Source organism: Pseudochaenichthys georgianus, chromosome 22, assembly GCF_902827115.2.
Source record: "Pseudochaenichthys georgianus chromosome 22, fPseGeo1.2, whole genome shotgun sequence".
Classification (NCBI taxonomy): Eukaryota; Metazoa; Chordata; class Actinopteri; order Perciformes; family Channichthyidae; genus Pseudochaenichthys; species Pseudochaenichthys georgianus.
This window is the reverse complement of record NC_047524.1, coordinates 5778561-5804017: the sequence shown is the minus strand read 5'-3', so window position 1 is coordinate 5804017 and position 25457 is coordinate 5778561. Positions and strand designations below refer to the sequence as shown.

The following is a 25457-nucleotide window of genomic DNA, read 5'->3' as shown; positions in this document are numbered from 1 at the left end:
AAGAAGGGTTTAATTTAACATCATGCATTGTATAGAAAGCAGCAGGGTGGATGACTTAATGGATAACATAAAAAAGAAATGCAAGAGTCAGAATTTCAAACCCCATCGACATCTTTTATGTCTGTTCCGCTAAGAGAGATATTGCAACAAAAATCTGTGATCCCACTGGCGAAACGCTAACATACCAGCCAGATGAAACAGCAATCAAAATACCTTATTTCTTATGCATTGTGTGTAGCATGTCAATCATGACCCTCCAGAATCCCCTATGACAGGGGTGTCAAACTCAAGGCCCGGGGGCCAAATCCGGCCCGCAACTTCATTTAATGTGGCCCCGCAAGAGCATGCAAAGAATATAATACGTGTATTATATGGTTACATGCCACTTTACAGAGGCACGTTGCCCATAAACTACATGTCCCACAATGCATCTTGTTTTGTGACATGCGCACTGAAGAGACTTGCAATTATTTGCCCTCGACTTCTGCTTTCAGACGTAGTTAATTATGAAGTTTTTACCCTATCCGATAATAGTCCAATGCAGAGGAAATTATGTATTATAATACATTATTTTATATATATTATATATTTATATATTCTTAAAGTCACAACCGGCCCTTTGAGAACAACCATAATGCTGATGTGGCCCGGGATGAAATTGAGTTTGACACCCCTGCCCTATGAGATACATTCTTTAAAAAAAAATGTTATTTAGATGTGCTGAACAAAAAAGAAGACCTTGAAGTAAGGCTGCTCAATTAATCGTATTTTAATCGCGATTACGATTATGGCTTGCAACGATTACGAAAACAACGTAATCGGAATAAAACGATTATGTTTTTATTATTATTATTACTTTTTTCTTGTTTGTTTTTTTATATATATATTTTTTTTGGTTTTTCAGTTGAGTTATACTTAAAGTTCAGGGTAATCAACTGTTAAAAACATACTGTTCAAATAGTTCTTCTCCAATAAATGGATGTTTTCAAAGTCAATGAATAATCGCATTTAATAATCGCAATTACAATTATTGACCCAAATAATCGAGATTATGATTTTTGCCATAATCGAGCAGCCCTACCTTGAAGGCAGGATTGATCTGCTTAGTTAAAGGAGATGATCCACCAAGCGGAGATAGGAAGGGGTTGCCCCGTCTTATATTGAGCTTAAATTAAGACATGCAAAGAGCTGTGTATGATAGTCACATCAAATCCATTCTAGGGCCGGTAGGACAGAAATGTTTTGATATTTTAATAACACCAGTTGAACCCTCACACAACTCATTCACGGTTAAAGTCATTGCCAGGTTTAGCTATTAACACTCTCCACTACCTATCTATTTAAAGATACAAAGTTGTACTCCTGTCACTCATCAGAGTTTGTGTGAAGGCACCTGTCACCAGTCCTAACGACTCAACTCCCATCTTTGTGGTCCGACTGTTGAGGTGACAGTAAATCCACGAGGAGAAAACATATATTTCGTAAAGCTTAAGGCTGTCAATCAATATTTTCATATTAACGGTTGATCAAATGAGTAAGTGCAATTTAAAAGTCGTTGCTAATATTTGAGAACCAATAAAGAATAATGGACTTTTCAATAAGAGATCAGGTCTACATGTATATTGAAAAGGCTTTGATAGACCAACTATACCCCAGCCCAGATATATTTTCTTTCTCCAATATATGGGAATGAAAGCAGGCACAGATTATGAACACAACATATATGGAGTGTGATCTTGAGTGCAAGAGATGTTCAGTTCTGAGAAGTTTTATCAATGTTGATTTGGTATGACAATGACTTTACAACGTCAATACTTACGAGCATCAGTGGCCGGCACCATATTTAAAACACCATGGCAATGGTATGAATCAGAACTACTCAACTATCATTCCAACAAAATGGACCAAGAATACAAAAATAAATTGATCAAAACTGGTAAATGTTTTATGAAGCTTAGCGCAAGTTCAATAAGGAAGACCTAACACGAGTCACTTACACGTCACTCGATGGCTCCCTTCCCCCCTCATTAAATATGAGGGTGTCACCCTTCAGCAGCCAATAGCTGCACATGCTAAATTCCTTAAATGCCTGCTCTTCCTCCCTGTCAGTTGTCATTTGCAGATGACCGCAAACAGTAGCAGTACCACAATACTCCTCCTCGTGAGAAAAAAGAAAAGAAAAAAAGCACAAGAAAAACTAGCTCAAGATGTCCAACTCGGACAATTCAGATCACGAACCTGGTATGGAATTATTCGAGCCCGGTTTGGCTCCCCACAGCGGCCTATCACCAGAGGCAGACTTCCTCATCGCCCGGCTCCTGCAGCAGGACATCCCCACAGCCCCAGGCCTCACTCTCTCGCAGCTCCGAGAGCTCTCGGATCAGGTCTCCAGCACAGCTCCCCAGTCCGGGGCAGCAGCTCCAGTCAGCTCCCCAGAAAGCAGGGCGAGGACGCTGCCGCAGCCGCGGAGGTAATAAAAAAAAGGGCAGGAAGTCGAGCCCTCCAGCCAGGATCCCGTCCACCTCCAAAATCCACCCCTTCCCAGGCTCGCCAGTCCGGGAGCGTCACTAACACACCCCTCATGGAGAGTAGCGTGGCCGGCTCCCTGCAATTCCTGACTAGCTCCATGATAGCTATCGATGCTCGCCTCCAGGCCCTGGAAGACTCGTCACAGGAGCTTCGACTTCCGTGGCACTCAGGTCAGGTACTAGTGTTAACGAAAATGTTTGCACTCACCCACACAGGGTCGGGTTGTAACGGAATAGATGTAACGGCGTTACGTAATCAGAAATACAAAAAATCATGTATATTCAGCGGGCGTTACATTTGAAAAACGAGTAATCTGAGTCAGTTACTTTCGTAAACCTGAAGTGAATACTTATTGGAACTATTGGTTGAGAAGTTTCCTCACAAAATGTAATATTCATTACCAGCAGAACCGTGTGCACACTGCACAGCGCCGCAGCGCGTCTGTAAGCGAGAGATGCAGCGTGTCCGTGAGGCCCCGCCCCCGCACGCAGATGAGAGAGAGAGAGAGAGTTCTCTTTCAAAATATATTGAAAGGTAGAAACGGAGATGGTTAGATAAAACGTGGAAGATAACGTTTATGTAGCATTTATTTATTGTCGAAATGATGACATTTATAACGGGATCAAATCAAAGTGAATGGCCTGCGAATGTATAGGGCAAGTGACTGAAAAAGAAAATAAAAAGTTATTACATCGTTTCAGATAATAAATAATAATGATAATTCATTCTATTTAGGGGCGCCTTTCAAAGCACCCAAGGACACCTTACAATGCATAACATATTCCAAGGAAAGGTTTTAAGACTGTACAAGAATGCAGCATGGGTGAGTTTTACGTGTGGTGCAGATGAGAGCTGTCCAGAATGACACCAAGATGTCGTGTTGTGCTCTTGATAAAACAGTAAAATACTTGTCTCCCGTTCACCAAAACATACCCATCTGTTATGGAAAAGAAAGTATTCCAAAAGAAGAAGAAGAAGAAGAAGAAGAAGAAGAAGAAGAAGAAGAAGAAGAAGAAGAAGAAGAAGAAGAAGAAGAAGAAGAAGAAGAAGAAGAAGAAGAAGGAAAGAAAAGAAGAAGAAGGAAAGAAAAGAAGAAAGAAGAGGAAAGGAACTTGGAAGTATTCTAAAAGTAATCTGCCAAAAATCTGGCCCACCCTATATTTTTACAGGCCCACCCTAAAGTACATTTCTGCCTACGCTACTGTTTTTTTTGCGAGTAACGTGACCAACAACCAATCACATGAATCTCTTGCCCCCGAGATACAAAGCAATAGCAATGTTAAAACGAAGTAAACTGGAAAAAAAAAAAAAACTCCAACAGGCGAAAACCTACCAGTTTCACCCACTGTCCCTGCCATCTCCCTCCATGCCTCGCTCCTCTGGTTTGTATCCCGGTAGATGAACAGAGACCGATCATTCAGCACCGGTTGATTCACTACCGCTATAATGAATTTTCCCTCCATTTTTCGGAATATGAGGTAATGACCTGCGTAGTCTCTCCCAGCATACACGCGGTTCGACTGGCTAGCGCTTGTACTGGCAGATTTGCATAAACGGGATTTCATTGGCTGACGCTTCTGCCGAGGCGCCAACAAAATTGAACATTGCTCAACTTTTGAAGCGAGCAACGCCAGCAACGCTCCACGTCGCTTCCCAAAATACAGTCCTGCTAAAAGTGACGTCACCCTATTCAAAGTGAATGGGCAGAAGCGTTGGAAGCTTTAACGCGCGCCACCGTGTGGACGGGCCGTCACAGTAGCTCTGCGCCAGAAACCTTGTGGAGGAAGAAAAAATAAATAAAATAAATAAATAATAATAATTGGAATATCACCCCTCCACTCCCATTATCATCCCTCAGCTAGCAGCTGCGCTATCTACTCACCCAGATTCCGTGTTCGTTGACTATCTCTGTCAGGGCTCTCCCAAGGCTTCAGGGTAGGTGTCCTCCCATCTCCCACAGTGACTTTCGTAGCAAGAAACTTACAGTCAGCCGCTAAAGAACCCAACATAGTTTCCCAGCTCATCGACAAAGAACTTCTCACAGGGATATATAATCTGCCCTTTTAGCTCCTCCCCCTTCTCAGTGTTCCGTTCAAATCCCATCGGAATAAGCCACACGTAAATAAAAGGCTGATTTTCGATCTGTCCGCTCCCCGCTCCGGCCATTCAGCAGCGTCAATAGCATCATCCCTCCAGATCAGTTCTCCCTTCACCATGCCTCAGTGGATAATGCAATAAAGATGATCAAGTTCACAGGGCACGGAGCTCGGCTCTCCAAAGCGGACATTACCGATGCCTTCAACATCATCCCCATTCATCTGTCTCAGTGGAATTCGTTCGGTATTAAGTGGGAGTTCAAACTCTATTTTCGCAGAAGCAGCCCCTGCATCTTCAATTCCTTCTCGGAAGCGCTCTGCTGGATCCTGCTGAATCCCGCTGAACATCGTCAGAATCCCCTCCGTCCTTCACCTACCGGACGACTCCTCCCCATAGTCCCGCCACAGGACAGCTCAGGGATCTCACTGGCCAAGCTTAAACACTGCTTCAGGAGTTAGGTGTCCCTCTCTCCAAAGAGAAAATGTTAGGTCCCGACACACGCTTAGAGTTCTTAGGCATCATCCTCGACTCCATAGACATGAAGGCGTCTCTCCCCTCCGACAAATTGCAGCGCATCCGGGACATCACCAAGTCATACTGCGAGCAACACGTTATCACAAAACAACAGTTGCTCTCCCTTCTCGGACACCTCAACTTCGCCATGCATGTCATCCCCCAGGGGCGCTCGTTCATCTCCCGCCTCCTGGACGCAGCATCAGCGGTCGACAAACTCCATGACTGCGTTTTCTTAGACGAAGGCTGCCGCTCAGACCTACGTTTCTGGTCCCTCCTGCTCGCCCATTGGAACGGAGTTACTTTCTTTTACGATGACCTCGTGCGTTCCTCTGACTCAATGAGGTTCTCCACGGATGCCGCCCCATCCGTGGGTTTTGGGGGTTTCTTCCAGGGAGAGTGGTTCGCAGGGTCATGGCCCCTGTCAATTTCTACCTCAAGCAAGTTCTCATTAAATCCGGCCTATCACCTATATCATACCCGGGACATTCCTTCAGGATAGGTGCAGCCACCTCTGCTGCTAATCAAGGTCTCTCTACCTCATCCCTATAACAACTAGGACGGTGGTCCTCCTCCGCCTTCACAACCTACATTCGCCCGGACATCAGCGCCGTACTGGCTTCCCAAAGATCTCTCAGACCCTGACTATGGTATCTATGCATATAACTGGTGGTGGCTCATAAACACATTCACAAGTATACATGTCTCACTAAGGTACCTGATATTCAAACTGCATTCCTGTCCTAATTCCGCGGGCCCCGCCCATAGGGAATAATGTCTCGTCTCACGCTGCAACTACATGTAACGGGCTTCATCTCCGGCACACAGGTATTTCATTCCCAGGCCTTGCTCAAACGTATCAGTGTAAAATGTATTTCCTGCAGTCAGGCGTGGATTCGGGCCACCGTACACCCCCGTGGCAGTTACAAAACAAAGGAAAGAAAGAAACAGAAAAGAGTAAAGAAAAAGATATATATATATATATATATATATATATATATATATATATATAGCCTGCGAAGTCAGGCGTGGCGGAAGGCCACCGTACACTTCGGTGTCAGTTACGAAAGAAAGAGAAAAGAGTAAAGAAAAAGATATATATACACATATATATAGCCTGCGAAGTCAGGCGTGGACGTTGGGCCACCGTTACAAAACGAAACCGCTCGCTCCTCGGCGTAGTCAAGCCCTGCTGGCCAGGAATGCGACCCGCAGGTCGTTTTCAGGTAAGACCGGCACTGATTTCGGCAGTCAGAGTCTCAGCATGACCCGTAAGCTCCGGAAGTGATTCCGGCACTATGTCGCTCATATACGTGTTAATCTATTATCTTTCCTTCCCAGATCACCAGTCACCCCACAAGGTAAGCAACTCAGTTCATCTCAGTATTTCATACTTCACTGATTTTGGGGATTTCATCGGAGCGGTGCTTTCCCTCCTGAATGATTATCCTGCAAAACGGGGCCTAATCGCCAAACACCATTACATTCTCCTGTTGTATTATCATGGCAATCATTTCATTCATATGACGTGTAAACAATAAATATGTAATTCTTACATCACGTCTCTCCGGTTTGAAATGAAGTTCCTCCAAAGTGTCTAGCTTTAGGTTGAGGTTCAACTGAATGTTCACTTCGCTAATTGGACATTTCTACCATACCTTGCAAGTCCTTGACCTGAGTTTACTTAGCTACTTAAGTTTTAATGTGCTAAGGCTTTACCAGAGAACATGAATTATTTTCATTGCAGTTTCTAATCCTTTTCCTGATATTGCAAAAACTCCAACAACCTTCAAAACTTTTATATCTGGAATTATTTAGGGATGCATCAATCCAACTTGTTTTGTCCCGACACCTGGGTTCTGGGAATTGTTCAATACCGAGTACCAATCCATTGCCAATGTTTAATCAAAAAGCTGTAAACCCAATTTCTTGGAAGTGATTGAAGGATTGAAGGATTATTATTTTTAAAGGTAGGGAGACATGACTGAAACATTGACTTGAATTGTTAATTATTAAAATAATGGAACCAGTTACAGATCATGACTCTTATGCCATGAGATGAGTCCGTATAGTTTAAAATGTTCCGACTATCACTCAGCGGCTTTTTTCACCAGGATGACAATTTATTTGAGTAAACACAAGGTCATAGAAAATATAAACTGATTTCATACAACATATGGCACTTGATTAGAATATTTGTAAGCAAAACACTGCATACTGTAGCTTAGTAGTTAAAACAGACTGTGAGATAAACATTCTGGGAAACGAGACAAGACACAAACTGTCAGATCATTACTGCCAATGAACAGTGTGGTTTTGTTGTGCATCCTCTATTTTTATGAAATCTTTCTTGTTGGCCTGTTTTTCCATCTGGCTGGGAGACGCCGTGGAACAAGACACAAAGAGATAATCAGCTGATCGGCCCACGACTCCAGAATAGAGACTGGAAACCATGTAAGTGTGTTGAGCCGCAAACTCTTTCATTAGCCTTTATAAACGATATCTGGCACATTTCTGAGACAGGCTTAGTGGATCGCCTGCTGCGATTTGGCCCACTCTACGCCATCCCTTTCCTCCACCACCCTTTGGCTTCGTCAGTCGACAGCCTGGCGCTGAACCTGATTCCTGAATAGTGCTTTCACACTCTTGCTCATAGGCAGAGTTTGACATTTGCGCTTGGGGGGGCAAACCTTTTTTACTGATGACAGTACACTGTCCCAACTATTGCGTGGGGTGCTACGGATACAGTAGCAATAAAGCCAGCGTTCACCGCACTGAGTATGACTTTTCCACATACGAACACAACTCGTACCGTTATGCACGCCTCATGCCCGCCGTACACACACACACACTCATATGGAAGGGGCGGTCTCTCCCTCCAACAACAGTGCATTACATCTGTAAAACTTATAACTGTGCACATCTTATACTTATGTGATAACTACTATATCCCTTGGTTACTTGAACACGCTACAATATTATGAACCAGTGTGCTACTTAGTGCAGAAGTAGACGCCTTAAACGTTTTAAAAATCGCCGCATAACCATTACTGCTAATTATTGTAATACAATAGCTGAATCACTTGAATGCAAAAAAAAGCGAGGGAACTTGTGTCCTTAACCTCATACGTCACACATTTTTGAGCAGTCACAACATGCGACTGCTCAAAAAGGAAATTATTTCAAACAAAACATGATATTATTCAGATTTGTATTGTAACAATCATTATATTACATCTATTAACATACGAAATATTTGTATTGGAACAGCTTTAGACGTGGTAACGCTGTAACATATTTCAGCCACTAGGGGGGGCAATGCCTGAATCTGCTCACCGTCTGTTCCCAATTGTTGGGAAAGATCAGGGGAAAGAATGCTGGCATATGGAGGAGGTACTACTTTAATAGGACCTGACCTAAATGTGAGGCAGTGATGAATAACCCTTGGTCCCAGATTGTGTCCCTCATGTAATTATCTTTTATTATTTGGTTTTAGCATTGATGATTTCCTTTGAGTCAACGGAATAAACAGTAACTTTGAGAACAAGTTGTTTACAACACGAAGCGTTCATGAACACATTTATAATCCTTGAAGACAGAGAAATGCATTTTCTTTTTTTATTTCAAGGCCGCTTTAGAGCCCAAACAAAGATGCTTCTCCGTCAAGTTCTAAGAAGCAGTCCGTTTCAGTTCCACGGGAAATGTTCATGACAGTTCTTTTTTTTTTGTCTACTCTTCATTAATATTTTAGCCTCACCATTTTTTTATTTGAGAAACCTTGACTATCTGTTTTGCTAATTGACAGGTGATTCCAACCATTCAAGGAATAATAATTACATTGAGAGAAGCTTCCCACATTATGAATGTGTGCCCCCTATACCAACAAAAATGGAACATATTCCATCAGAAAACTCCGGTTAAAATTGTCTTACTGTACACTTAAGGGTGACTAACTTTAGCAGACACACTGTAGACAAATACAATAAAAGACAAGCAACAATAAGCATGTTACATTATTCTTTAAAGTAACTCATCCTGCATTCTTATTTATCTCTGCTGTCACTTACCTACAATTCTAGGTCTTGAATTTATATTCCCAAGAACATATGAAGTTCCCATCAGCAAAAACACGTGGGTTTGCTATCCTGGCTCCAAAATGGTGGAATGAGCTCCCCATTGACATCAGGACAGCAGATAGCTTACACACCTTCCGGCGCAGACTGAAAACGCATCTCTTTTGACTCCACTTCGAGCGATAAAATGAAAAAACAAAACAAAAAACTAAATAAAAAGCACTTATATACGATCAAAGCACTTATATACTAATAAAGGACTGGCTAATCTAAAGCCAGTTGAGTAGCACTTGAAATGTTTTAGCTCTATGAAACCTAATGTACTTACTGTATATGATTCTGTTTTCTTCAAGTTCTTATCTTCTTGGTCGAACGCACTTATTGTCAGTCGCTTTGGATAAAAGCGTCGGCTAAATGCAACGTAATGTAATGTAATATCCTCATGCCAATTTCCGCAATCTATGTTAAGAAAACGAAGATGGCAGATGTCAAATGATAGCCGCATACTGTATCTGTCCAGTTGCCATCTGGTTCAGGCTAAACACATGCAGTGTGTCCCAATTCAAAGTTATACTCTGAATCTATATTTACTCTGGAAAAGGGACACAATTAAGTTCAGTTCACTTAAAAGAGTCAGTTTATTATTATTGTAATGCATAGACAAGATGTAGGAGCTGCTAAAAGCTGCACAACTGAATAAATGATCATAGATGGTGGTGAAATCTCCCAAAGAAAACATGAGAAAATTACAGAAGAAAAGCAATATTTTGTGTATGTTAATTATTATTTTAATACCTTAATATTGTATGCTCTATAAAAAAGACATGCCACTTTAAACAAGCTTACATATTATTGTAAAAAAATCACTTCAATGTACACCTGAAGGCACATCTCATAGCAAAAGGACAGAAAAGCCATTAGGGACTACAGACATTAGTCTCACTTGTTAAACAATACACTGCGTTACTCAAAGACTTGTGATAAAAACGGTGTTAGATCTTTGAGTAAAAATATAATCCTTCCAGCTAAAGTCGTAAATATGAAAACAACTATTACAGGAGAGGCACAAACTGTGGCTCAGACAGTCAGTGACAGTCAGATGGCTGAGTGTGAGCTTGCAGGGACATCATTATTAACACATGGGATCATGAGAATTGAAGCAGGGCCTCGTGGTTATCAGCTTCATCTACATGCCGGAAGAGATGATAATATGATTGTCACCTCCATCACCTCTCTGAATAAAATGGTGGTGTAATAAGAGCCTTTATTGTAAGGTTCGGGATAATGCTTTGCGCCACTGAAAGTTCCTTACACTTAAATATGCGCTGACAGACACACTTAGAGGCTTTAAGTACTGTGAACACTTGATGAAGGGCCTTGAAGCCTTGCTAGCTTGTTTCATTACCACTTATCATTCTAACTGCCAAGCCAACTCAATGCTACCCTTTCCCTTCCCACTCACAAAACTTTTTATTTTGATTAATTGCATCATTTTAGACTTTCTCACATCAAATCAGCTCGGAGCATTTTGCAGCCTTTTCATTACAAAGTAAAACGTCTGGCTATGGAATACAGTGGCAGTAAATGCCATATCCTTTCAGAAAGGCAAGGGCAGGGTAATTGTCTCCGTGGTATAATTCATCCTCAACAAAAGACAGTTGAAATGACAAGGGTTTTAACATAATGAGGAGCACTGTCATATTGGGTTCACACAACAAAATCCTCCCACCAGCATCGGTGCTGCAGTTAGATTGCCACTTTTCCATGTGTATCTCCATCTTAGGGCCTCCAGTGCACTCTTGTCTTCACTACCTACAAGCTCTAATTGTTTCCATCTGCTCTTTGTCCTGGAAAAGACAATGCGTTGAGAAAACCGGTACCACAGCAGAGACCAGCCGGTTAAAAATGTCAACGAGTCACCGATGAAACACTCCCACAACAATTAGTCTTTTGTTCAGTCATAATGACAGTGAGGAAGGCAGTGTTTCGTAAAACAAATTAGCAAGAGAAGTATCTCAGTGAATAAATAGTTGAGAAATAAAATCAATAAATATATCACACAAGATGGATTGATTGTCAAAAATGGAAAATGTGAAGATCCTGGGTGCAGATTGGGGGACGCCATCTTTAGCATCTCTCCTTTTGGGATGCAACAGGAGAGATGCATTTACGTTCAAATAATAAAACATGAATGAAATAAAAAAAGGAGAGCAGAGTAAATGTGAGACTCAAACTGAGACGATGCACCGGGGATCTAAAGAGCAACTCAGTTCTGGTGAGTCGCTCGACGGAGGATACATATCTCCTCTCTGTTAGGTTCCCAAACGACAGCTCCAGCCATATGGAAATAAATCCCATCTCTCGCTGTCACACACGGCTTATTCACATTCACATCCTCCTCTTCCTGCTCCTGTAATTCTCCGACACAACCCTCTCCCTTCAATCTGTCAGAGAACTTAAAGGCACAGAGACTATAAGAGAAATGAAGAAACTATAAAACATTGCACAAGCTATGGGGACCCAGTAAGAGAGAAGGGTGAGTATGAATTATACATGTAGTGTTAAGGGGTTGGGCTTTAGATTTGTCATAATATTATCTGTCTCAATTCAAGGTTACCAAACATATAAAGAGATAATTATCCATTCCAATACAAAGCAAAGAGGCTGAATAACTGCTGAGAGCGACAGAAGGAGTTTGGTTTGGACACTCGGGAGACCTCTCTCTGTGTATGTGTGTGATTGTTAATTAGGAAGCTATCTTTGTGGAGAGAACATTTCATCTAATGATCTGTAGAGTCTGTCACCGTGCCTCTGCACTGTACTATCTGTGAAACTCTCAAATATATAATTATACATGTCCTACGCCAAACATTAAAAACTATACTTTAAAGACAATAATAATACTGTTACTTTGACAAGTTACAGTAGAAAACAGCCACAACTTTTTTCTGCAGAACTTCTAAGCCTCTCTTAGCTCAATTTTTGTTTCCCAGCAGATTTATTGTACAGTTAAGTCATAGTGTTATAATAAAACAAGCTCTCGGCAGCACAGGGGGACGTTTTTGGCAAACACCTGATAATCTCAACAGTATCTACTGCTATCTGTCCGAAGCCAAAAAGCAGGCAAACTTAAAGCCAGAGCTTATAGCAGCTAAGATGCAGATAGTTTAAGGAGATGGTGAAAACCAAACAGATCTAAAAAGGACAATGAATATAGAACATGTTTTCCAGGACACAAACATACAATAATTTAATATACATTTAATATAATTTGTCTTTGTGTCTACAGGGTGCAATTATTTACCAAGATATTAGGCGCATTCACACCGCAGTACTTTTCCCACAAAGGTTCATGAGAACTTAGTTCATGAGAACTCGTTAGTTCTCATGAACTAAGTACAGATCGCGTTCACACCGGAATAAGTCCCTGAGGGAGGATTAGCCAAATAAAGCCGCTGACGTCACTTCTTCTTCTTCTGCTTTGGGTTACTGGCAGGCCGCAAACCACTTCACAGGCGTATACTGCCACCTGAAGTCCCTGGCCGGAAGTCCCCGGAGTTGGGGGACTGACGCCTTCCGAGTAAATCGCCAGAACGCCGACACCTCCTCATCTCCACCGCTCCCGTGTTTTATTGTGTGTTTCCCATAAGTTAGTCTCTCTGCGTTTCTGCGCTGGGCTAATGCTAATGCTAATGCGAGGATAATAAAATGGCGGTTTTACAAAACTTTTGGGAGTTTTACGGGGCGTGGTTTGCAATCCGCCCAGCCAATCAGACATAGGAACCTTTTTCTCCCACTAAAGTCCCTGCTCTCTAGCAGGGACGGAAAAGGGGGTGAAAAGGTTCTCATAAACACTTTTAGTTCCGGCTCTTTTTGTGTGTGAACGCATATTTCGGAACTATATAGGAACTAAAGTGGGAAAAGTACTGCGGTGTGAACGCGCCTAATAGCAAACAAGCTAACCCTGACCCACAATGGATTTACCAGGTAATAATGTGTCAAAGCTGTTTTCTTACAGCTTGTTTAAAAAATGTCCTGCAAGTATCCTGTATAACTGTGTCCATTTGTATTTTATAGTTGGGTATTTGTTCTATTCCTGTGCATAAGTAGTCAAATTAATGTTTTACAAATATCAAAAGACCTGCAAAAGATAATTTTGATCTCATTTTATTTCCTGATACCAATTCCAATATGGTATATCCCAATACCAAGTACCTATCTGATGTGTGTTAACTCATCGGAATCATCGAGGGATGACTGTGAATTTACTGACTGAACGACTGTTTCTTATAGTGAAACACTGCACTTTAAAAGAACACTGACAATCACGTAACGGATGTTAACCGGTCTGCTGGAAACAGGTTGGTATTGGCACAAGGATTTGGGTGGATCCCTTCAATCAACAGTTCCAGTCCCCCGGCATCAGAATAAAGCTTGAATTCTTAAGTCCAGAGCCTCGACTGATGTTTAATAACCATACAGACAGAACACCCAACTCAGCGGAGGCAGGCAGACCAGTTTATTTACACTGATAAATGCTTGAATTCCCCAGATTGCAATGAAGCCACATATTGGACTTCGAGAACTCTTCCTTAAATAAAAATCCTTCATTTTGATTATACTTCTCAATGCAACAAAGTTGTGGTATGGTATACTTGAAAGAAAACATGCAACATCCCCCCATCACAAAAACGTTTGATAAGTTGTATGACTAAAAACCAATTGCCAACCATTTTGAGAATCTATTAAGCGTTTAATGACATTTTTACATCTAAAAATAGAAAAATGCCCTCAAATATGCAGTTTTACTGCTTTTATTCTGTATTATTTGAGTGAATATCTTTGTGTTCAAGAGAGAAACCGGGATGGAAATGTATTTGTTTTCATATTAAATAAAGCAGAGTATGAAGGACTTTAAAAAAAAAAAAAAATCAATTCAACTGGACTGGAAAGTAAATCGGTAAATAATTACCTAGTGAAGAATGAAATCGAAACGCTTTCCTGACATAATCAACATCCAAACCATGACCAAATGACTGATGGTGTAACAGCTAAATAATAACAATAATAGTATATTTCTTTAACAAATTGTGTTTGTTTTGAAGGAATAATCAAGATATTTGCATCACATTATTAGTTTAACTTGAAACTCATTAAAAGATGGGGTAGGTAATTTTGGAAAAAACAGCTCGAGTGCGCTAGAATTTGAACATACACAACCGGAAAAAATCTGCCACTTCCTTACAGAGCCCCTCCTCCAACACACACGAACGCGCACATGACCAATGAGGGCACGAGAGAAGTTTGTGCACAGATGGAAGGCTGACAGGCAGGTAGGCCATCCAGTTACTTTAGCCGGGCCGGCTCAGATGATTGGTCGTGCTTTTTACAGTATTACAGCTTCCACAGATGAAATTTTGTTATGGATTTTTTGTCAAAGCACTTCAGATATTCATTGCTATCGGGATGCTAAGAGCATTCCATGGAATATAACAAAAAGTGTATCTCGAGCCGGTTTCTCAAACTTACCTACCCCACCTTTAACTAATCACATCCAATTATTTCATACCGTCTTTTTTAAATTCAACAAGTAGTTCATTTTGGGATCTACAATTTGTTCATCGTGTTCTTTTTCCTCACTGAATGTAACTGAGGACATTTTGAAACAAATTACACATAATCATCTGCGTGCCGAAACAGGCTGATATAAAAATCAACAGTGATGCCCTTTTCAGTTGGCTGGGCCTCTTATAGGTCATACTTCCTGCTCCCCACCCAGATTAATCTAATCTGCAGCTGCACCAGTTTGCCTTTGTTTAAGGAACCCTGCAGTTTAACGCATCCTGAAAGTGCTCACACCTTGCCTTGTATCCACAGCCCCTGTGACGAACCAATCAACACAAAGTCAAGCGTGGGGGAAATATGCATACCACCCTCAAGTAGCTGGTCGTTTATGTTTATGATCATTGCTTCTCATCAGCCAATTACCACCGTGGAAATACACTATTCACAATATTAAAACAGTACAAACCCTCCACCATGTCGCACATGGTGAGGTACGCTGGGTTCACTTGCTGCTACCACTTAGAGAGAATAATATGCAGATAAACCTGGTCAACTAATTACAGTAATGATTTCAAAATGTTCAGAGCGGTGCGGGCAGATAATCATTGAAGCATCACAAGACTGAGCAGTAATATGCTAATTCCAATCTGAAGTAAATGGAGGCTTATTTGTATTCCCCTACTGTTTTCCATGCCAGTTAACTAAATGCAAAAAACACTGCATGCTAATCTAGCGTACATCGACTTAATACTCCTCGCTTCATCAGAAAGAGACATTCATTAGACTGGACAGATTTTATTCCAGCCCAAGACATCAAGGGCATTTTAAAGCCTTGTTTGGCCGGGCAAGATGTAGAATAGCACGTTTTTATATGCAGCAGGAGCTTGGGGAAGAGAGCTGCATGTAACACACACACAGAACAGCCTATGCGTCCTCTTATAATGAAAGGTCCTCATAAAGACAGTGGGCTGACAATCGTTGGTCCTCACATGCATAGCTAAACAAGTACACACAAACACCTGGGAGTAGGTGCAGTTAGGAATGTGATTAAGGGCACTTTGGCATAGTTGCTGAAGGAACTGAAGCTGCCCTCAAGTGATACATGAGAGCGCCAATTGCTGAGCTGTAAATATGAATGTTTCACACATGCAAGTGCTCCTAGTGGGACATGATAACAGTATTCAACTAATTATTCAAAGTGTTTCTGTATGGTGTTTAATGTTTTACTTTTTAATGGTGCTGCTTTGCAGAAAAAAGAGACAATGCAGAAAATGCATCGCAAAGGAAATGTCTAAATAGGTAATAAACAAGCAAAACACAAACATAAAATAATTATGACTCTCTTATGTTAATTAACCTGTCACACATGCCATCTGTATTAACCGGTGTCTCCCCCCGGAAACATATTCTCAGGTGCACTCAAGTCCAAACATTGCTAAAAACCCTTTAAGAGTACTTGGCCCCTCCCACTTTGATTCCCCCCCGTGGATTCAAACCAACTATGTCCCTCTTCCCCTCTCTAATCTTCAGGCTAGAGCTATAGTTCCTTTGATTCCCCCCCCCCCCCCCCCCCTCCACCCTCCCCGTGTAGCCTCCCTGTGTGGCTGATGGACGGGATCATGAAGCCCTGGGTGAGAGACTCTCTGGCGTTTTGACACATTTCTTTGACAAGGTGAGAATATGCTGAGAAAAGACTAGGAGTGATTGCCCACCCACACCTTCCCCTCTACACATCCTGCTTCCACTTACTCACCCAGCTCATGTCTTGAGTGACAGCAAGTCACAGTGACACACGTTTTACATATAATGTGAAATGTGAGGAAAGTCAGGGTGACATATAGCATAACCTCCTTCAGGGGAAGTGTGGCGGACAGAAGTGTGCAAGTGTGTGTTCAGGGTTCAGGGTGGTGGGACTTCTCGTCTGGGAACCCAAGAATTGCCAACGTAATTCCAGCATGCAAGACTGCTCCCAGTGTGCCTGGTGAGTGGCTGCAAACACAGCTGCAGCAAAGGGAAATTGAGCCTGAGATGTGAAGCTGTCATCATCGAGGCCATAAATCTCACAAATACAGCCAGTACGTCCTGTTTCCAGGCTGCACTCACTCTGTAGGAAGGCTTTTCTCTCTCCATGGTGGGGGAATGTTGCAGAAGAGTGTGCAGCAGATATAGAAAAAAAACTATACCGTTTGTACCAGAAAGGCATTTTAAATTAGAACAGCAGTACACAGCTCTGACATTAGAAATGACTTGCACCGCAGCTGGCACAATAAAAAGCACAGGTAAAATGATTAATAGATTTGGGTAGAATACGTTTGTGTCTGTCTGTGTGTGTCTGTGCGCGTGTGTGTGTGCGTGTGTGTGTGTGTGTGTGTGTGTTTGCAGTGTTGGTGGTCACTGTTCATGAATTCATTGTTTGATTCAATCCAGCACAGCACTTCGGGTAGTTTTATGATTCTTATGCACAAACACACACACACACACACACACACACACACACACACACACACACACACACACACACACACACACACACACACACACACACACACACACACACACACACACACACACACACACACACACACACACACACACACACACAACATCCACCTGCAGAGACAGGTGCCCAAGCGCACACATTGCACGCACGCGTAAAACTAACGACACGGGCTTGTACGCGCGCACACAGACACTTTGACATGCCACACTTGTCTGCATTGGCATTTTCGCAGTTACAAAGGGAACCAGCAGCAGCTTTGGAGGCAAAACACTCCGTAACCTGTTCCTAAATCCGTCTACTTCTGGATGAATGTACGGGCTGCTGCCTGCCGCAAAACTGCTCTTTCAGGCTGAGAAAAGAAGCATCTCCAGAGTGGAGAAAATCCGGCGAGCACCACCGCTTGATTACCTTCAGCCCCCCATCAGATCATATGCGGTCTTTCTGTGTGGTCCTTTTCAAAGCAGCAGCCTGCCCGCTCTGTCCGGGACTCTGTAATGTATCCTTCACATCAACAGAACTGGCTTATCTTGCAGGAAAATAAATATCTCATCATGCAACTTTGACACAAATCAAGCGAATAAGGACTCGTCAGGGAACAGTGGCAGTCCATGAGCATTGATACGAGCTCTAACAGGAGTTGCAGCGACCACCCGCAGAACAACGCATTCATTCTGCACAAGTTCATCTACACTGAATTATATTCCAATTGTTGTTCAACTTACCAATAAGAGCCAGCTGCAAGAAGTACAGTCCGAGGAAGTCCATTATGGAGTGCGACATTAATTCAAATGGATGCAATCCCTGGCCAGCGATGATGTGCGAGAATAAAAACCCTCTGTTTGTTGAAATGGCACCGAAATCAAGAACCGAAAGAATCGCAGCTATTTCTCAAGTGCTGACTGGTCACTTACATCGGAATCCAAAGCATTGCATGAAAAAGCAGCAGTGGAGCAGAGCATCCTTTTTCAACAGTCAAACTTTTGTCATGGAGGAAAAATGGGTTACAGCTGCGCCGAATCAGCCAGTGGTTCCAAATCAATGCAACACCAAGGGGTGGAGAGAAAACAGTTTGTTCCTTAGGAGGAATAAATCTTGCGCGTATTGAACATCCCTGGCCGTGAGATCGTTCCGTCCTGAGCGGCTGCTTCCCTCTCCACTTCGCCTCCACCTGCGCACCGTCTGGAAACTGCGGATGAATCACAGGGGCGCGTTGCTTTGCGCACTCCGACCTGCGAGTCACAGCGTCCCTGATCCTCTGCTCCCAGGCGGGTCCCAGCTCGTTTAAAAATCCAATCTTGGCCAAAGTTGAAATAGGACAAGTTAAATCGATAGCCTATTTCATACTGCCATAAAAATGGAAACAATAAAACTGCACAGAATGGTGCAGAGTAGGGTATCCACACTTCTCTGGAAGTAGGTTATTCCCTCCTAAAAAGAGAAACCACCACAGTCGAGTTGCATGAGAATCATTGATTTGGTGGAAGTTGAGAACATATTTTGGGGGCCCAGCACATGACGAGCAGAGATGAGACAGAGCCAGACTGACTCGCAGTGTCTGTGCCTCTTAATGGTAGAAATGAAGAAACCATCTTGCAGCCAGCATGATGTGTTTGAGGCTCCCTGATGTCTAATGTGTTCACGCTGGTCTCCTTTCAGAGGAACAAAGTAGGCTTATCATCTATTTCTGGGTTTTGGGAAGAGCGGGCCTGATTGGCGTTCAACACAAACTGTACTTGTATTATTTTCAGACATATACCCTACTTTTCATCTGTATGAATTGTGTTTGCCATATACCAGGAAATAATTGGATTTAGCCTGCAGAAGCAGCGCTCCATAAATCATGGAGAATATTTACATTCTTCATACCAACAGCTGTTATGGGTGCTTTTTTTGGGGTCAAAGCCTGAAATATGTTAGCGTTGTTTCACTCACAGTCTTGATGAGAAATTAATGTTTGAGCAGTATCTCTGTTGGGAGTTGTTTTGCCTCCTCAAGCTTTTTTTAATTTATTTTTTACAGCATCTCGGGTGACACTTTCATCCGAAACCTTGTTTGCGCAGTATGTAAAAAAAGGCTGACACAGAAACGCAGAAACGTGGGAAGGATCATAGTCGTTTCTAAAGAATAACCTTAAACACTTACAAACTTCTCTGCAGTGTTTTTATTTTTTTTCTGAGAGAAAGAGTGGGCAGTGTGTTCCTCTCAGGATTTGCTTATACTAAGGCAGTGGGAAGGTTGAGAGTAAAAAAGCTGCAGCATTGTTCTAACTCTTCTGTAAACTTCTATCATATTGGCACTCGTCTTTAGCCTGAAGCCCATTAATTACTCTGATGGCGAGACATACACTAACAGTATCATAATTAGATGTTCTATCCAGAGATTGCACAATATCTAAATACAGTGAAACATGCATTTTAAGTGTGATTCACTTTGCTAAAACTTAAAGGTGGGGTAGGTACATTTGAGAAACCGGCGAGATCGCTAGAATTTGAAAATACACAACCGGAGAAAATCTGCCACTTCCTTATAGAGCCCCTCCTCCAACACACACGAACGCGCACATGACCAATGAGGGCACGAGATAAGTTTGTGCCCCGATGGAAGGCTGACAGGCAGGTAGGCATTGGTTGTACTTTTTACAGTATTACGGCTTCTACAGATGACATTTTTTTATGGATTTTTTGTCAAAGCACTTCAGATATTCATTGCTATCGGGATGTTAAGAGCATTCCATGGAATATAACAAAAAGTGTATCTTGAGCCGGTTTCTGAAACGTACCTACCCCACCTTTAATGATTTGAGTAAATAATAAAAGATTTGAAATGTTGGCAGGGTTGGGAGGGTTACTTTGTAAATGTAATCAGTTACTGATTACTGATTACATGGCTCTGAAAGTAATCCGAATACAGTTACAGTTACGTGCCTTAAAAAAGTAACGTAATCAGATTACTTTTAGATTACTTTTGGATTACTTTCTTTTTCCTGGGTATGTTTTGGTGAACAGGAGACACAAAAAGCAAAAGGAAACTGAACGTGTTTTTACTGTTTTAATGGCTTATCAAGAGCACACTGAAACATCACATCTGAAACGATGTAACAACATAATACACGTTTGGGGATGCAGCTTGGGATGTGAGGAGTGAGTGAGGGACACGGTTTAGAATGGGCGTGTCGCCTTCTGTCCTGCCAGTGTTGGCAGGACATGCATTAAAATGTCGAACTCGGACTTCATTTTAAGGACATTTCGGCCAGGGGTGTAGAGCTATATTTGTTTAAGCACCGGATTGGCAAAACAGGAGAGTGTGCACCAGTCTGCCTTGATCTATGAATTCATGTCCGTGACACTCACAGTATTTGCTGCCCACAGCTGTTTTAGAAGGAAAACCTCCTTTACTTCATGAGATCTCTGCAGCGCCAGGAGGCAGCGGGAGGGTTAACTCAGCCTCTGAGAAGACGAGCGTGCCGCGCAGTGCCTTTCACGCACCGCCTTCACTGTGTTTACCTTCAGAAATAATCATTAGTAAGGCTAAAGAGCGACCGCAGGCTGATGTGTTTTAACCACACACACACCTATACACACACACGCGCGATTTAAACGCAGACTTTTGTTCCTCCATGTTTCGTTGTTATTGTTTCACTGAGCGAGCGGAGCCGCGATTTTTTTTCAAACGCTTTTTTGGTCCATCTGCGGCGGTAATAGGTTTTGTGGGCTGTGATAATTCGGCTGTACCTTTAGTAATGAATATTAAATGTTGAGAGGAAATCTTTCCACCAATAATTCCAATAAGTAATCCAAAATGTATTCACTTCAGGTTTACGAAAGTAACTGTAATCAGATTACTCGTTTTTCAAATGTAACGCGAGCTGAATACAGTTACTTGATTTTTGTATTCTGATTACGTAACGCCGTTACATGTATTCCGTTACAACCCAACCCTGAATGTTGGTCACATATTGACATTTTTCTCTGCATGCCAGTCTGTTGTCACCTAAGAAAGGACAGCAACAGTTGTTAAGTAAAATGCTTAAAATAACAACGTTCAAGTGATAACTCACTTGGAGGAGGAGCAAAGGAGGAAGTTTGGTGAAGTTATCATGAGCCACAAAGTTTGCATAGTGACGAGGTTACAGTAGATTCAATGGATTGGTCAACTAAATGTTTACCACAGGTGAATTGCATTACTGAGTCGAAAATGTTTACACAATACCTTAATCTAATAGTTTATAGGATTGATCAAATATGCAATATACTTGTGTTTTGTGTGTTAACATAATTAACTTGTTTTTGCATTTTGAGTGATGTCATGTGAGAAACATGAATGAGAATTGGGCGGTGGTGGCGAAGTCGATAGAGACTTGGCTTGGCAACTGGAAGGTCACCAGTTCAAGTCCCGGGTGCCACCGAGGTGTCCCTGAGCAAGGCACCGTTCCCCACACTGCTCCCTGGGCGCCGTTCAAAATGGCAGCACACTGCTCCTAACACGATGATGGGTCAAATGCAGAGAAACAATTTCCCCACGAGGGATTTATAAAAGTCCATTTTATCTTAATCTCCACTGGAAACACGTTTGAGACCAACAAACAATGATGTTTTTTACCACCATGAACCCACGTTTTCCTTAACCCTGGTTATTATTGTAGCTATGACGACCAAGTGCAAACTATAATATTACGCAAGCCGCCTAACCTTTTCTGCCTAAAATCAACAAAAGCATAGATGCAATGTTTAGCTGACAGTTAAGAAACCTCTCCTAATTCAAAACACTTACTGTCAATAATGTTATTGTCAGAAAGAATGAGCCAGATATCTTTATATTTCATGTTGTGTTTAAGCAAAGATATTCATAGCACTCTTGTCCAAGTGCAGATTTAACAAGAAGAGCAGAGAGAATCTTCTTTTCTCAGAGATACCAGAGGGGGAGTATAAGTCTGAGGTTTGGATGTGTACCCTGGCGGTGATCCAGCAGCGCCTCCACAGAGCAGCTCCACAGCAGCAGCAGCTGGTGGTTAACTGCCTTGCTCAAGGGCAAACTGCCTTCCGTTGCAGTGGGAAGGCAGAAAAATCTTTATTCAGGTCTCCAAAAAATGTTTAGCTATAAGGTTATGAAAGCACAACCTAGTTACCCCTCTCCAAACACCCTTGAAGTGTGCCAGAAAAGATTACATATTGATTCCTGAACCCTTTCCTTTGAATCAAATGTCCTACTGCTTGTTTTGGATCGAATTCCTCCAGAGCTTTTTTCCTGTGTGTCCGCCTCCGCTCTGCTTCCCTCTCAATACAAAAGCATTGCCCTTAACATGTTGACGATGTGACAGCATAATGCAGGAGCGAATGTGGGACAGGCTCCTGCTGCGTTGGTCATGAAGCGGTGGAACATTCTTACCACGGGCTGATTAAGAGCTGTTAATGAATTCAAATTAATGCCTGAGCTGTTGTTTTTTGCTGTGTGTCTGCCTGCTGATGCAGTCTCTCTGAAACACACTTCAAGAGAAATCAGACGGGGAGTCAGTGAGGAAAAGATGGAGAGAGAAGGAGACAATATTGACTGGCAATGGAACTGAATCAAACGTTTCTCAAGGCTGCGGCACATAAAGACCTTCTGGGAAATGGAGGTACGGTTACATGGTAATGTCAGAAGGCCAGCTGCAGTACATCACTCAGCTCTGTGCTTCGCATATCTTCAACCTGTCTCTTTCACCCCTGTGTGTCTCCTCTTGGCCATTTCATCAATGCGGATGCTTTTCATCAATGCAACGTTCTTGGAATAAGGTAACATTATATGATTCATGACCTGGTTACAGCACAGTGTACCGGCAGGACAGCGGTATAATATCCCTTTCATACGTATCCTGTTTGACCATTAAGGCTAACATTTAATGCAATGCAGACCACTTCAGCTGAGGTGGTCATCCCAATAAAAGCAGTGTCGTAGGTCAGAAGCGATGAAGATGCATGCGTTTAAACTACATCACTATAGTATAATACTGACAAGAAGATACATGGAGAATCCATTAACTACTGAATAAAACTAACATCCTGAAATCAGCATGTTTAGGTTATTCCGTGTGAAAGAGAGGGAATGGAGATGTGCAGGCAGAAGTGCTAGAAGAAGTATTCAAATCATATGCTTAAGCAAAAGTAGCAATACTACAGTGTAGGAATATTCTGTTACAAGTACAATTCCTGCATTCAAAAATAAAAACAACAAAAGTATAAGCATCACAATTAAAGTACCACAAATAAATATACTCATTATGCAGAATGGCCAATTTTAGAATCATATATATTTATTATTAATGAATATTGTATTATAATGATCTATGCATTGTTGTGTTCGTCATTTCTATGTTGTACTTGGTAAAGATGTGTTTGTTTTAATTATATCTTATGTACTGCTGGGCAACCTAAAATAAATAATCGTGATTTATCTTTTGGATTTATATTTTGTAATGATAATTTAAATTGTCAAAGCTGTACAACAAAGGAGTCAAAAGTCCAAAACCCCCTTGGTAGGGTGAAAGAAATAAGTAGCAGTACAAATACTCAAGGACAGTTAAGTCCAATGGCAGTGAGCTGTGTCTTACTGTAATGTTGAAATCACCTTTTTCTATCTCAACAATATCCATTGGTATCTGACACGTATGTAAAACACAACCAGGCACAGCTGGCCAGTTGTTGAGGTCCATTGTCTAAATAGCCTGAGGCAACTATGTGTGCACGGTCCAATGCTACACCAGAACCCCTTAACGAATAACACCAGCTTTACCGCTCCTCTAATTGTTACTCAACTAGCATTTCATGTTGGTGGTGTTGGACTATAGCTAAGTATTCTTTTCATTAGCTCAATGTGGTCTTCTGTTAAATTCATAACGCTTTAAAAACTTGCCCCCCTTCGGTAGAATTAAAGCAGAAATAAAAGCCTGTGGAGCGGCACTGAAAGCCCGGACTGATGGCACTTTCTTGGCCGTCACACTGATTTGTCCCATTTGTAAATTCTGTTCCTGCTGTGGGAAATATTACCGAGCCACACTGCTACAAAACATTCTCCATGTCTTACAACCCTTAAAGCCTGGGAAGCAGCCTGTCAGCAGGGATGTGGGATCTGAGCAGAGAGGAACTCAGCATGTCTCATTAGATGCCCGATTCTCAGCTGATGGAATTTGATGCAAAACAATGAAATGTGTACTGACAAGGTGGCCTGACTGTAAATATTCACTGCACAACCATTTTAACAGTTTGCATCTTGTTATAATATATTTAAGGGAATCCAATGGCACCAGATAGTCTTCCAGGGATCCAAAGTCCAGTACATCATATTGACCTTTAAGTGGTCGTCCAAAGATCTCAAAACTCATTTCTTATCAATTCACCAACCTATATGCTGAGGTATAATTTTGGAGAACCAAAAGCTTTTAAATATATGTTTTTAAAAGTTATTAAGATTTCAGTAATCTTGGACAAAACACATTGATATTTGAAGTGTTTTGCATCGCTTGTGAAGAGCCGTTATGAAAGCCATTAACGATCAGACAAAACACTTAAGTACGACAAAAGACATAATAAACGACATGGTTTTATACTTTTCCATTATTACATAACCTTTGTTTGAAGAGTATAGCTTTAAGGCTGATCATGGTATTTCAGAATATCCCTCCGTCCTTCACCTACCGGACGACTCCTCCCCATAGTCCCGCCACAGGACAGCTCAGGGATCTCACTGGCCAAGCTTAAACACTGCTTCAGGAGTTAGGTGTCCCTCTCTCCAAAGAGAAAATGTTAGGTCCCGACACACGCTTAGAGTTCTTAGGCATCATCCTCGACTCCATAGACATGAAGGCGTCTCTCCCCTCCGACAAATTGCAGCGCATCCGGGACATCACCAAGTCATACTGCGAGCAACACGTTATCACAAAACAACAGTTGCTCTCCCTTCTCGGACACCTCAACTTCGCCATGCATGTCATCCCCCAGGGGCGCTCGTTCATCTCCCGCCTCCTGGACGCAGCATCAGCGGTCGACAAACTCCATGACTGCGTTTTCTTAGACGAAGGCTGCCGCTCAGACCTACGTTTCTGGTCCCTCCTGCTCGCCCATTGGAACGGAGTTACTTTCTTTTACGATGACCTCGTGCGTTCCTCTGACTCAATGAGGTTCTCCACGGATGCCGCCCCATCCGTG

General features: G+C 42.1%; 1 protein-coding gene across 1 annotated transcript in view; it reads right to left on the bottom strand.

The window, feature by feature from the left end:
- The window catches only part of gfra4a (GDNF family receptor alpha 4a), a 163858-nt gene extending 145391 nt beyond the window's left edge, over positions 1–18467 (bottom strand). The window contains exon 1 of the mRNA XM_034112251.1: positions 18000–18467. Within this exon, the coding sequence (XP_033968142.1) occupies positions 18000–18057 (58 nt within the window). The 5' untranslated portion in view covers positions 18058–18467. The remainder of the gene's footprint in view (positions 1–17999) is intronic.
- Positions 18468–25457: the final 6990 nt, after the last annotated feature.